General features: G+C 41.6%; 1 protein-coding gene across 1 annotated transcript; it reads right to left on the reverse strand.

Annotated features, from left to right (window-relative positions):
• Positions 1-7,940: 7,940 nt before the first annotated feature.
• LOC307000728 (uncharacterized protein) lies at positions 7,941-13,852 on the reverse strand. Its single transcript, XM_079616514.1, has 3 exons — positions 13,751-13,852; positions 9,648-9,682; positions 7,941-9,439 (listed from the first exon to the last, which is right to left on the reverse strand). The coding sequence occupies exons 1-3, from the start codon at positions 13,777-13,779 to the stop codon at positions 8,199-8,201; spliced, it is 1,305 nt and encodes a 434-aa protein (XP_079472640.1). The 5' UTR covers positions 13,780-13,852; the 3' UTR covers positions 7,941-8,198.
• Positions 13,853-14,382: the final 530 nt, after the last annotated feature.

A 14,382-nucleotide genomic window follows, 5' to 3' on the forward strand; every position in this document is an offset into this window, starting at 1 on the left:
TTGCACCAGTAGTTGTTGTGGTGTCAGACAGAGTTGTGGTTCCTGCATTAGCTGTTGACGTTGGTGCTACAGTTGAAGATATTGGAGGGAAACTTGTGGTTGCCAAAGTCGTTGTTGTTGTTGCACCAACATTTGTTGTGGTGTCAGACAGAGTTGTGGTTCCTGCATCAGCTGTTGACGTTGGTGCTACAGTTGAAGATATTGGAGGGAAACTTGTGGTTGGCAAAGTTGTTGTTGTTGTTGCACCAACAGTTGTTGTGGTGTCAGAAAGAGTTGTTGTTCCTGCATCAGCTGTCGACGTTGGTTCTACATTTGAAGATGTTGGAGGGTTACTTGTGGTAGCCAAAGTTGATGTTGCACCAGTAGTTGTTGTGGTGTCAGACAGAGTTGTGGTTCCTGCATCAGCTGTTGACGTTGGTGCTACAGTTGAAGATATAGGAGGGAAACTTGTGGTTGGCAAAGTTGTTGTTGTTGTTGCACCAACAGTTGTTGTGGTGTCAGACAGAGTTGTGGTTCCTGCATCAGCTGTTGACGTTGGTGCTACAGTTGAAGATGTTGGAGGATGACTTGTGGTAGCCAAAGTTGATGTTGCACCAGTAGTTGTTGTGGTGTCAGACAGAGTTGTGGTTCCTCCATCAGCTGTTGATGTTGGTGCTACAATTGACGATGTTGCATGATTACTTGTGGTAGCCAAAGTTGATGTTGCACCAGTAGTTGTTGTGGTGTCAGACAGAGTTGTGGTTCCTGCATCAGCTGTTGACGTTGGTGCTACAGTTGAGGATGTTGCAGGATTAATTGTGGTAGCCAAAGTTGATGTTGCACCAGTAGTTGTTGTGGTGTCAGACAGAGTTGTGGTTCCTGCATCAGCTGTTGACGTTGGTGCCACAGTTGAAGATATTGGAGGGAAACTTGTGGTTGCCAAGGTTGTTGTTGCACCAACAGTTGTTGTGGTGTCAGACAGAGTTGTGGTTCCTGCATCAGCTGTTGACGTTGGTGCCACAGTTGAAGATATTGGAGGGAAACTTGTGGTTGCCAAAGTTGTTGTTGTTGTTGCACCAACATTTGTTGTAGTGTCAGACAGAGTTGTGGTTCCTGCATCAGCTGTCGATGTTGGTGCTACAGTTGAAGATTTTGGAGGGTTACTTGTGGTTGCCAAAGTTGATGTTGCACCAGTAGTTGTTGTGGTGTCAGACAGAGTTGTGGTTCCTGCATCAGCTGTTGACGTTGGTGCTACAGTTGAAGATATTGGAGGGAAACTTGTGGTTGGCAAAGTTGTTGTTGCACCAACAGTTGTTGTGGTGTCAGACAGAGTTGTGGTTCCTGCATCAGCTGTTGACGTTGGTGCTACAATTGACGATGTTGCAGGATTACTTGTCGTAACCAAAGTTGATGTTGCACCAGTAGTTGTTGTGGTGTCAGAAAGAGTTGTGGTTCCTGCATCAGCTGTTGACGTTGGTGCTACAATTGACGATGTTGCAGGATTACTTGTGGTAGCCAAAGTTGATGTTGCACCAGTAGTTGTTGTGGTGTCAGACAGAGTTGTGGTTCCTGCATCAGCTGTTGACGTTGGTGCTACAATTGACGATGTTGCAGGATTACTTGTGGTAGCCAAAGTTGATGTTGCACCAGTAGTTGTTGTGGTGTCAGACAGAGTTGTGGTTCCTGCATCAGCTGTTGACGTTGGTGCTACAGTTGAAGATATTGGAGGGAAACTTGTGGTTGCCAAAGTTGTTGTTGTTGTTGTTGCACCAACATTTGTTGTGGTGTCAGACAGAGTTGTGGTTCCTGCATCAGCTGTCGATGTTGGTGCTACAGTTGAAGATATTGGAGGGAAACTTGTGGTTTGCAAAGTTGTTGTTGTTGTTGTTGCACCAACAGTTGTTGTGGTGTCAGAAAGAGTTGTTGTTCCTGCATCAGCTGTCGACGTTGGTGCTACATTTGAAGATGCTGGAGGGTTACTTGTGGTAGCCAAAGTTGATGTTGCACCAGTAGTTGTTGTGGTGTCAGACAGAGTTGTGGTTCCTGCATCAGCTGTTGACGTTGGTGCTACAGTTGAAGATATTGGAGGGAAACTTGTGGTTTGCAAAGTTGTTGTTGTTGTTGTTGCACCAACAGTTGTTGTGGTGTCAGAAAGAGTTGTTGTTCCTGCATCAGCTGTCGACGTTGGTGCTACATTTGAAGATGCTGGAGGGTTACTTGTGGTAGCCAAAGTTGATGTTGCACCAGTAGTTGTTGTGGTGTCAGACAGAGTTGTGGTTCCTGCATCAGCTGTTGACGTTGGTGCTACAGTTGAAGATATAGGAGGGAAACTTGTGGTTGGCAAAGTTGTTGTTGTTGTTGCACCAACAGTTGTTGTGGTGTCAGACAGAGTTGTGGTTCCTGCATCAGCTGTTGACGTTGGTGCTACAGTTGAAGATGTTGGAGGATTACTTGTGGTAGCCAAAGTTGATGTTGCACCAGTAGTTGTTGTGGTGTCAGACAGAGTTGTGGTTCCTGCATCAGCTGTTGACGTTGGTGCCACAGTTGAAGATATTGGAGGGAAACTTGTGGTTGCCAAAGTTGTTGTTGTTGTTGCACCAACATTTGTTGTAGTGTCAGACAGAGTTGTGGTTCCTGCATCAGCTGTCGATGTTGGTGCTACAGTTGAAGATGTTGGAGGGTTACTTGTGGTTGCCAAAGTTGATGTTTCACCAGTAGTTGTTGTGGTGTCAGACAGAGTTGTGGTTCCTGCATCAGCTGTTGACGTTGGTGCTACAGTTGAAGATATTGGAGGGAAACTTGTGGTTGCCAAAGTTGTTGTTGCACCAACAGTTGTTGTGGTGTCAGACAGAGTTGTGGTTCCTGCATCAGCTGTTGACGTTGGTGCTACAATTGCCGATGTTGCAGGATTACTTGTCGTAACCAAAGTTGATGTTGCACCAGTAGTTGTTGTGGTGTCAGAAAGAGTTGTGGTTCCTGCATCAGCTGTTGACGTTGGTGCTACAATTGACGATGTTGCAGGATTACTTGTGGTAGCCAAAGTTGATGTTGCACCAGTAGTTGTTGTGGTGTCAGACAGAGTTGTGGTTCCTGCATCAGCTGTTGACGTTGGTGCTACAATTGACGATGTTGCAGGATTACTTGTGGTAGCCAAAGTTGATGTTGCAGCAGTAGTTGTTTTGGTGTCAGACAGAGTTGTGGTTCCTGCATCAGCTGTTGACGTTGGTGCTACAGTTGAAGATATTGGAGGGAAACTTGTGGTTGCCAAAGTTGTTGTTGTTGTTGTTGCACCAACATTTGTTGTGGTGTCAGACAGAGTTGTGGTTCCTGCATCAGCTGTCGATGTTGGTGCTACAGTTGAAGATGTTGGAGGGTTACTTGTGGTTGCCAAAGTTGATGTTGCACCAGTAGTTGTTGTGGTGTCAGACAGAGTTGTGGTTCCTGCATCAGCTGTTGACGTTGGTGCTACAGTTGAAGATATTGGAGGGAAACTTGTGGTTGCCAAAGTCGTTGTTGTTGTTGCACCAATATTTGTTGTGGTGTCAGACAGAGTTGTGGTTCCTGCATCAGCTGTTGACGTTGTTGCTACAGTTGAAGATATTGGAGGGAAACTTGTGGTTTGCAAAGTTGTTGTTGTTGTTGCACCAACAGTTGTTGTGGTGTCAGAAAGAGTTGTTGTTCCTGCATCAGCTGTCGACGTTGGTGCTACATTTGAAGATGTTGGAGGGTTACTTGTGGTAGCCAAAGTTGATGTTGCACCAGTAGTTGTTGTGGTGTCAGACAGAGTTGTGGTTCCTGCATCAGCTGTTGACGTTGGTGCTACAGTTGAAGATATAGGAGGGAAACTTGTGGTTGGCAAAGTTGTTGTTGTTGTTGTTGCACCAACAGTTGTTGTGGTGTCAGACAGAGTTGTGGTTCCTGCATCAGCTGTTGACGTTGGTGCTACAGTTGAAGATGTTGGAGGATTACTTGTGGTAGCCAAAGTTGATGTTGCACCAGTAGTTGTTGTGGTGTCAGACAGAGTTGTGGTTCCTGCATCAGCTGTTGACGTTGGTGCTACAATTGACGATGTTGCATGATTACTTGTGGTAGCCAAAGTTGATGTTGCACCAGTAGTTGTTGTGGTGTCAGACAGAGTTGTGGTTCCTGCATCAGCTGTTGACGTTGGTGCTACAGTTGAAGATATTGGAGGGAAACTTGTGGTTGCCAAAGTTGTTGTTGTTGTTGCACCAACAGTTGTTGTGGTGTCAGACAGAGTTGTAGTTCCTGAATCAGCTGTCGACCTTGGTGCTACAGTTGAAGATGTTGGAGGGTTACTTGTGGTTGCCAAAGTTGTTGTTGTTGCACCAACAGTTGTTGTGGTGTCAGACAGAGTTGTGGTTCCTGCATCAGCTGTTGAAATTGGTGCTACAGTTGAGGATGTTGCAGGATTAATTGTGGTAGCCAAAGTTGATGTTGCACCAGTAGTTGTTGTGGTGTCAGACAGAGTTGTGGTTCCTGCATCAGCTGTTGACGTTGGTGCTACAGTTGAAGATATAGGAGGGAAACTTGTGGTTGGCAAAGTTGTTGTTGTTGTTGCACCAACAGTTGTTGTGGTGTCAGACAGAGTTGTGGTTCCTGCATCAGCTGTTGACGTTGGTGCTACAGTTGAAGATGTTGGAGGATTACTTGTGGTAGCCAAAGTTGATGTTGCACCAGTAGTTGTTGTGGTGTCAGACAGAGTTGTGGTTCCTGCATCAGCTGTTGACGTTGGTGCTACAATTGACAATGTTGCATGATTACTTGTGGTAGCCAAAGTTGATGTTGCACCAGTAGTTGTTGTGGTGTCAGACAGAGTTGTGGTTCCTGCATCAGCTGTTGACGTTGGTGCTACAGTTGAGGATGTTGCAGGATTAATTGTGGTAGCCAAAGTTGATGTTGCACCAGTAGTTGTTGTGGTGTCAGACAGAGTTGTGGTTCCTGCATCAGCTGTTGACGTTGGTGCCACAGTTGAAGATATTGGAGGGAAACTTGTGGTTGCCAAGGTTGTTGTTGCACCAACAGTTGTTGTGGTGTCAGACAGAGTTGTGGTTCCTGCATCAGCTGTTGACGTTGGTGCTACAGTTGAAGATATAGGAGGGAAACTTGTGGTTGGCAAAGTTGTTGTTGTTGTTGCACCAACAGTTGTTGTGGTGTCAGACAGAGTTGTGGTTCCTGCATCAGCTGTTGACGTTGGTGCTACAGTTGAAGATGTTGGAGGATTACTTGTGGTAGCCAAAGTTGATGTTGCACCAGTAGTTGTTGTGGTGTCAGACAGAGTTGTGGTTCCTGCATCAGCTGTTGACGTTGGTGCTACAGTTGAAGATATAGGAGGGAAACTTGTGGTTGGCAAAGTTGTTGTTGTTGTTGCACCAACAGTTGTTGTGGTGTCAGACAGAGTTGTGGTTCCTGCATCAGCTGTTGACGTTGGTGCTACAGTTGAAGATGTTGGAGGATTACTTGTGGTAGCCAAAGTTGATGTTGCACCAGTAGTTGTTGTGGTGTCAGACAGAGTTGTGGTTCCTGCATCAGCTGTTGACGTTGGTGCTACAGTTGAGGATGTTGCAGGATTAATTGTGGTAGCCAAAGTTGATGTTGCACCAGTAGTTGTTGTGGTGTCAGACAGAGTTGTGGTTCCTGCATCAGCTGTTGACGTTGGTGCCACAGTTGAAGATATTGGAGGGAAACTTGTGGTTGCCAAGGTTGTTGTTGCACCAACAGTTGTTGTGGTGTCAGACAGAGTTGTGGTTCCTGCATCAGCTGTTGACGTTGGTGCCACAGTTAAAGATATTGGAGGGAAACTTGTGGTTGCCAAAGTTGTTGTTGTTGTTGCACCAACATTTGTTGTAGTGTCAGACAGAGTTGTGGTTCCTGCATCAGCTGTTGATGTTGGTGCTACAGTTGAAGATGTTGGAGGGTTACTTGTGGTTGCCAAAGTTGATGTTGCACCAGTAGTTGTTGTGGTGTCAGACAGAGTTGTGGTTCCTGCATCAGCTGTTGACGTTGGTGCTACAGTTGAAGATATTGGAGGGAAACTTGTGGTTGCCAAAGTTGTTGTTGCACCAACAGTTGTTGTGGTGTCAGACAGAGTTGTGGTTCCTGCATCAGCTGTTGACGTTGGTGCTACAATTGACGATGTTGCAGGATTACTTGTCGTAACCAAAGTTGATGTTGCACCAGTAGTTGTTGTGGTGTCAGAAAGAGTTGTGGTTCCTGCATCAGCTGTTGACGTTGGTGCTACAATTGACGATGTTGCAGGATTACTTGTGGTAGCCAAAGTTGATGTTGCACCAGTAGTTGTTGTGGTGTCAGACAGAGTTGTGGTTCCTGCATCAGCTGTTGACGTTGGTGCTACAATTGACGATGTTGCAGGATTACTTGTGGTAGCCAAAGTTGATGTTGCACCAGTAGTTGTTGTGGTGTCAGACAGAGTTGTGGTTCCTGCATCAGCTGTTGACGTTGGTGCTACAGTTGAAGATATTGGAGGGAAACTTGTGGTTGCTAAAGTTGTTGTTGTTGCACCAACAGTTGTTGTGGTGTCAGACAGAGTTGTGGTTCCTGCATCAGCTGTCGATGTTGGCGCTACAGTTGAAGATGTTGGAGGGTTACTTGTGGTTGCCAAAGTTGATGTTGCACCAGTAGTTGTTGTGGTGTCAGACAGAGTTGTGGTTCCTGCATCAGCTGTTGACGTTGGTGCTACAGTTGAAGATATTGGAGGGAAACTTGTGGTTGCTAAAGTTGTTGTTGTTGCACCAACAGTTGTTGTGGTGTCAGACAGTGTTGTGGTTCCTGCATCAGCTGTTGACGTTGGTGCTACAATTGACGATGTTGCAGGATTACTTGTGGTAGCCAAAGTTGATGTTGCACCAGTAGTTGTTGTGGTGTCAGACAGAGTTGTGGTTCCTGCATCAGCTGTTGACGTTGGTGCCACAGTTGAAGATATTGGAGGGAAACTTGTGGTTGCCAAAGTTGATGTTGTTGTTGCATCAACATTTGTTGTGGTGTCAGACAGAGTTGTGGTTCCTGCATCAGCTGTCGACGTTGGTGCTACAGTTGACGATGTTGCAGGATTACTTGTGGTAGCCAAAGTTGTTGTTGTTGTTGTTGTTGCACCAGTAGTTGTTGTGGTGTCAGACAGAGTTGTGGTTCCTGCATCAGCTGTTGACGTTGGTGCTACAGTTGAAGATATTGGAGGGAAACTTGTGTTTGCCAAAGTTGTTGTTGTTGTTGCACCAGTAGTTGTTGTGGTGTCAGACAGAGTTGTGGTTCCTGCATCAGCTGTCGACGTTGATGCTACAATTGAAGATGTTGGAGGTTTACTTGTGGTTGCCAAAGTTGTTGTTGTTGTTGCACCAACATTTGTTGTGGTGTCAGACAGAGTTGTGGTTCCTGCATCAGCTGTCGACGTTGGTGCTACAGTTGAAGATGTTGGAGGGTTACTTGTGGTTGCCAAAGTGTATGTTGCACCAGTAGTTGTTGTGGTGTCAGACAGAGTTGTGGTTCCTGCATCAGCTATTGACGTTGGTGCTACTGTTGAAGATATTGGAGGGAAACTTGTGGTTGCCAAAGTTGTTGTTGTTGTTGCACCAACAGTTGTTGTGTCAGACAGAGTTGTGGTTCCTGCATCAGCTGTCGACGTTGATGCTACAGTTGAAGATGTTGGAGGTTTACTTGTGGTTGCCAAAGTTGTTGTTGTTATTGTTGCACCAACAGTTGTTGTGTTGTCAGACAGAGTTGTGGTTCCTGCATCAGCTGTCGACGTTGGTGCTACAGTTGAAGATGTTGGAGGTTTACTTGTGGTTGCCAAAGTTGTTGTTGTTGTTGTTTCACCAACAGTTGTTGTAGTGTCAGACAGAGTTGTGGTTCCTGCATCAGTTGTCAAAGTTGGTTCTGCAGTTGAGGATGTTTGAGAGTTACTTGTGTTTGCCAAAGTTATTTTTGTTGCACCAATAGTTGTTGTGATGTCAGACATAGTTGTGGTTCCTGCATCAGCTGTTGACGTTGGTGCTACAGCTGAGGATTTTGGAGGGTTACTTGTGGTTGCCAAAGTTGTTGTTGTTGCACCAATAGTTGTGGTGATTTCAGACAGAGTTGTGGTTCCTGCATCAGCTGTTGACGTTGGTGCCACAGTTGAAGATATTGGAGGGAAACTTGTGATTGCCAAAGTTGTTGTTGTTGTTGCACCATCAGTTGTTGTGGTGTCAGAGATTTGTGGTTCCTGCATCAGCTGTTGACGTTGGTGCTACAATTGAGGATGTTACAGGATTACTTCTGGAAGCCAAAGTTGATGTTGCACCAGTAGTTGTTGTGGTGTCAGACAGAGTTGTGGTTCCGGCATCAGCTGGTAACGTTGGTGCTACAGTTGAAGATATTGGAGGGAAACTTGTGGTTGCCAAAGTTGTTTTTGTTGTTGCACCAACAGTTGTTGTGGTGTCAGACAGAGTTGTGGTTCCTGCATCAGCTGTCGACGTTGGTGCTACAGTTGAAGATGTTGGAGGGTTACTTGTGGTTGCCAAAGTTTTTGTTGTTGCACCAACAGTTGTTGTGGTGTCAGACAGAGTTGGTGTTCCTGCATCAGCTGTCGACGTTGGTGCTACAGTTGAAGATGTTGGATGGTTACTTGTGGTTGCCAAAGATATTGTTGTTGTTTCACCAACAGATGTTGTGGTGCCAGCCATAGTTGTTGTTCTTGCATCAGCTGTTGACGTTGGTGCTACAATTGAGGATTTTGCAGGATTACTTGTGGTAGCCAAAGTTGATTTTGCACCAGTAGTTGTTGTGATGTCAGACATAGTTATGGTTCCTTTATCAGTTGTCGACGTTGGTTCTACAATTGAGGATTTTGGAGAGTTACTTGTGTTTGCCAAAGTTGTTTTTGTTGCGCCAATAGTTGTTGTGATTTCAGACAGAGTTGTTGTTCCTGCATCAGCTGTTGACGTTGATGCTACAGTTGAATATGTTTGAGGGGTGCTTGTCGTAGCCAATGTTGTTTTTGTTTCACCAACAGCGGTAGTGTCAGACATAGTTGTGGTTCCTGCATCAGTTGTCGAAGTTGGTGCTAAAGTTGAAGATGTTTTAGGGGTGCTTGTGGATGCCAAAGTTGTTGTTGTTGTTTTTCCACCAATAGTTGTTATGTCAGACATAGTTGTGGTTCCTGCATCAGTTGTCGATGTTGGTTCTACAGTTGAGGATGTTTCAGGGTTACTTGTGGTTTCCAAAGTTCCTGTTTTACCAATAGTGGATGTGGTTTCAATCATAGTTGTGCTTATTGGATGAATTGTAGTTTTTGCTTCTGTAATTGACTCCTCCACTGTTGTTTGAAGGTTCATTGTGGTTGTAGAAAGTATTTCTGTCGATTGAACTGGTGTTGTGGTATAAACTTCTGATTTTGTAGTTTCTTCAAGTCCTGTCGTACATCCGTAAACCGTCCACCACAAATATACTGTCAAAATACGTATTATTTTCATTTCATATTTCATTTTTTTCATTTGTTAGTTGTTTTTTAATTACTTTAATTTTGATTCACTTAAATATCAGTTATTCTTGTATTATTTTGGTTAATTTTGTTTATTATATTCTTATTAAGCCTGTCATATTTTCCTTAAATTTAATTTTAAACACATTGTATTATTTAAAATAGATTTACTTACATATGGTGAGGACAGTTTTCCTTCCGCCATCATACCTAAAAGTAAAAAAATATAATTAGTAATTTTTTTAATAAACCCAATACTAAAAGTGTCAAACAGTGACAAACTGTACTCCTTGTTTGTAGAGCCAAGCAACCATTGCATATTTCTCATGATGCAGAAGACACTGGCTCTTAAACCAAAGGAGCTAGTACAGCAAAGTGAAACCCGATGGGCTTGCAAATATAGGTGTGTATGCTGTCAAATCACAATGTGCTGCCATCACTCGCTGTTGGAAGAAGAGGGAGAAAAGTTGTCTCTGGATGCAAGTGGCTTGTATAACCACATGACGAGTCTCCGCTTCATTACGTCCTTAATTGTTCTCGAGGAAGTTCTCAGAGTTGTACATGTAACACACAAACGTCTGCAAGGTGCAAGTACAACCCAGGTTGATGCGGCCTCAGCAGTCAATAGTCTGAGAACACATCTCCAGCGCTGCAGAGAGGAGAGTTCATGGGAGGCAATGTGGAAGTTTTGTGTGCCCCCCAAACTGCAAGAAAAAAAAAAAAAAAAACTTCGCAACAACCTCCCGGGCTTTCACAGTAGACTACATGGTACCAACCACACTTGGACAGCATGATGAAAATGAGATGCAATGAGAATCAGAATAACAGACATTTCAATTTCATTTGTATCTCCCTGTTTTAGACACTATGCTGGCTGAATTGGACAGGCGATTTCCAACTGAAGCAATGGCCCTGAGTGTGGCATGTGTGATGTATTCAATTGTGACAAGAACGGCATTGGTCCTTTACTAAGCATGTATGCAAGCCTTAAAGGTGCTCTAAGTGATGTTGGGTGACGTCACTTCTTGTTGACGTTCGAAGTATTGTCAAACAAAACGGAGGCTAGCTAGACCCTCCCTCCTCCTCATCTGCGCACTAACCCCACCCCCAAATCATTTTTGTCGGATATTGGCTGGAACACTGTTTTGTTATGTTTTGTGATGCGGGTGAACCCAGTTCGTTTTTGTTGCCGTTTGTGACGGCAAGATGAAGTACAAAAGGATAGATATCCAAACTTTTACTGTCTGCTGCAGCTTGCACTCACACTGCCTGTTGGCTCTGCTACGTCAGAAAGAAGTTTCTCATGAGAAGAATAAGAAACTGGCTCCGATCTGCAATGGCTCAAGATAGATTCTCTGATCGTTCCCTACTGCACATAGAGAATGATTTGACTGCAAATTTATCAGAAGAGAAGATAGTGGACATCTACGCAACTCGGAAAAAAAGGCGGCTTCTTACGCATTAGGTAAGATGTGTTTTTAACGCTACTCTTTTTAGCAGTCCTTGTTCATTGTATTTTGTATTCTACATGTATTTTAAATGTAAAAGGTATGATATATAAATATATGAAATATGGTAGCCTATATAAAAAAATCTGAGCTCGTGGTCTGCCGGTAGGTAAATGAAATTCCATCAGAATCATCATTTAGGATGAGGTTGAAAATTCAATGCAAAATAATATTGGATCAATGTTGATGTTTCAATGCTTTTCAGTGTTGAAAAAGACAAACATTGAATCCATGTTAATTTTTGGTCAGCTTCATTTTTCCCCACTGGGGGAACTTGAGGACCCCGCGTCAGACTGTTTTCTGACGTCACGACACACAAGCTTCTTGAACTTTCTGGCTCCCGCCTCCCCCCGCCGGACTTGGATGAAAGGTAGGTTGAATTTGAACATTTTTTTAATTAATATAGGCTACTCGATAATGCAACGTTTGAATGTGTGTTTTAGAGTTAATTAATGTTGACTGTTAACATGAATACTAAGAGTATATAGCTATACTTAAGCCGTAATTAATCGTTTTTTTTTTTTCGGAAGACACTTACATCTCGGATGGCCTGAAGGTGAGATTAACAGCAAATGTAAATTTTTGGGTGATCTATCCCTTTAATCAATAATTATTTAATATGGATATAAAGATAATTTATGATTTGTTGATGCATGTTTTATTTTCAGACTAAATTAACTAAGACAAAATTCTATTTTGAATTATTTTCATAAAAAGTTACATTTGTGTATTCTGTAGTTACGATAGCAAAAGGCAATTAAACTTGCTTGTTTGTTTTATGTACACTAGGATAACCAGACAGATGACTGTGAGGGTGACCTTGAGCATCTCACCATGGCAGTGTTTATTATTCGGAAGGCGAGGGAGAATTCTACTGGGGAGACTGATGACACCGTCCCCGCTATCTAAACATAAACTTTATCATGAAATATAATCATTAAAATCTTTCAGAAATCTTTTTTTATTTTATTTTCTGCATTGTTGTGTGACTCCATATTTTAGTCGTGTCCCCTAGGTTTTCACTCAATCATGTTACCCTCAAACATAGCCCCCTCTAAAAAACTTACAAATCTTGTCTCATCTCGTGAGATAAGTGTCTGGTCACACCCCTACTGTCTGTACAGTAAACGATTTTATGGTCTGTCTGAATACTCGATTCTGATTGGCTGGACGGTGTGCAATACAACCAAGTCAGTTTAATCACTGTTCGATATTAATGAGCTCAGCGTACACACAGAAAGTTGCATCATCTGGATCTTTTGCAGGCCAGAGAAGACTAAAAGTAAGTCCTTTCATTTTAATTTCTATATATTTGATGAAATTGTAACTAAATCTACACTGTTCTGTTTATTTAATAGTGTGAATATATTAGGTTAGGATATATTACTGTGTTAACCTGGTTATGAGTTGTCGTAACATGGAAATGGTACTTTAGATTATTTTATTTTTTTAGTTTAATTCACGGCCCATTCTAGTGGGCCGTGTCAGGTATCATATTACAACATTTATTTTTAACTACTTCAAAACCTTTTCTAATCATGACAAAACAGAAAGGTCTGAGTCTCAAGGTTCCAGATGTGGCGACTATTTTGTGATATAAGTTATATTTGGACAAAAAAAATATTCATTTGTTACCTGTGAATGCTTCCAACAACAAACAAACAAAATAAATGGAATGTGGGTGACAGTGACACCCGCTGATTATTTTTGGTACAGCATTTAAACAAAATCTCATAAGAACAAATTTGGAACACAATCTGGTTGGATATGTGGCTTTGATTTTATAGTAACTGTACAGTAAAAAATATTTCGTAAAATAGCCTACATAGTTTATCTAAAATATATATATATATATATATATATATATATATATATATATATATATATATATATATATATATATATATATATATATATATATTTAGTAGACCTACAGTAGCCTACTTTGATTTATAGTAAATTTAAACTTCCATAACTTTTTCATAATTTTTCAAAATGCAATAATCTGCTGAGTGTCTTCTTTAAAACAAGACTAATCATATATGTTGGTCTACATTCCAAAGCATTCCTGAATTACAACCGTTAAAGTTTGGATAGTACATTTTCTCAAAACTCTTCTCAGTAATTTTATTATTCAATATTCAATTCAAGTTCATGCACAAAATGTAAACTGATTTCTGTGTCTTCTGTAGCCTATCCACCCCATCTAGCAGTATAGTGAGCTTAAAAACTGCACAGTTTATGAATCAGGGAGATTTTAAATAACTTTCATTTTTATTAAAAAATTAAAATTAAAGCACGAAAGAAAAACCTGCTCAAAAGATGAGAACTCAATTCGCTCAATACATTTATATAAATATGAAATTCAAAATGACTGAAGTTGTAATTTTGCATTTTTCATTTCACTTAATGGCAGAATAAAACGATTTAGAGAATAAAGACAAACACTTTAAATTCGCCTGTTTATTTGTTTGATGTTATTAAGGTTTTTTTCTAGCAAATGTGTGGTTTCTTATTTTAATGTCTCGAAAATCACCCATTAAAATTATACATTACATATATATAAATTAAATTGTTAAATGCGCTGGACCAGACAGAGAAATACTAAAATTACTTTGTTTTAATCCAACACAAGATTAAGAAGTCTTAAATGCAAACATGTAACGAGACAGAGTAAATAGAACGAACAAAAAAAATGTTAAAGATTGCAGTCTATATTTCCTCTTACAATTTAGGCTACTGTTTTTTGGGGGGTTTTTTTGTAACCTACCCTTTCTCGGTGTTCAAATCCATAACCATGCGCACCAAAACGCTGTAATTCTTCTTGCAGAGCTCACTGCGATTTGTCCTTCAATCCTAAAGTTAACAGACTGGCAAGAATAATGTAGGTGATGGTATTAGAAGTTTGTAAGGTGTGGTGATGTATGACTGATCACTGAAGCGTGCACGACCAGTGGTGTTCCCTGTTACTCCCTGTCAACAAGGTCACAATGTTATAGTCACAAACGAAAGTGGGTCGGTTATAACAGATTTTCCGTTGCATGAGAATAAATCTGCGTATGCAAAATTAAATAAATTAAAAAAACGAAATTTAATAAATTAGAGCTTCATTAAAAAGTCTTTATAGCCTGATGTTTAAATCAGCGACCAAGAGACAGATTTAAAAGGCTACGTTTGTCTAAAAGTTGATTAGCTTATAATTGATATTCTCTTTTTTTCATCTGAAAGTAGCGCCTCTGTCATTATGCAGTGAGGTAGTAGCTATTTTTATAGGCCTATTTCGCTTTTTTTATTTGAATCATCTATTTTCATAGAGTCTCATTTGATCTAGTATTTAAAGTAGAATTAAGTTACTTATGAAGTCCGATTGTTCACGATTCTCAGCTGAATTGGCGTAACACA

The sequence above is a fragment of the Phoxinus phoxinus genome (assembly GCF_949152265.1).
Source record: "Phoxinus phoxinus genome assembly, chromosome: 6".
Taxonomy (NCBI): Eukaryota; Metazoa; Chordata; class Actinopteri; order Cypriniformes; family Leuciscidae; genus Phoxinus; species Phoxinus phoxinus.

Bases quoted from the DNA above. Each gene is read 5' to 3' on its own strand.
- LOC307000728 (XM_079616514.1), bottom strand. From the start codon at position 13,779: ATGGTTATGGATTTGAACACCGAGAAAGG. The intron at 9,683-13,750 runs GTAGGTTACAAA...TTTTACTTTTAG, and splicing joins GATTTGAACACCGAGAAAGG to GTATGATGGCGGAAGGAAAA. The intron at 9,440-9,647 runs GTAAGTAAATCT...GTATTTTGACAG, and splicing joins GAAAACTGTCCTCACCATAT to TATATTTGTGGTGGACGGTT.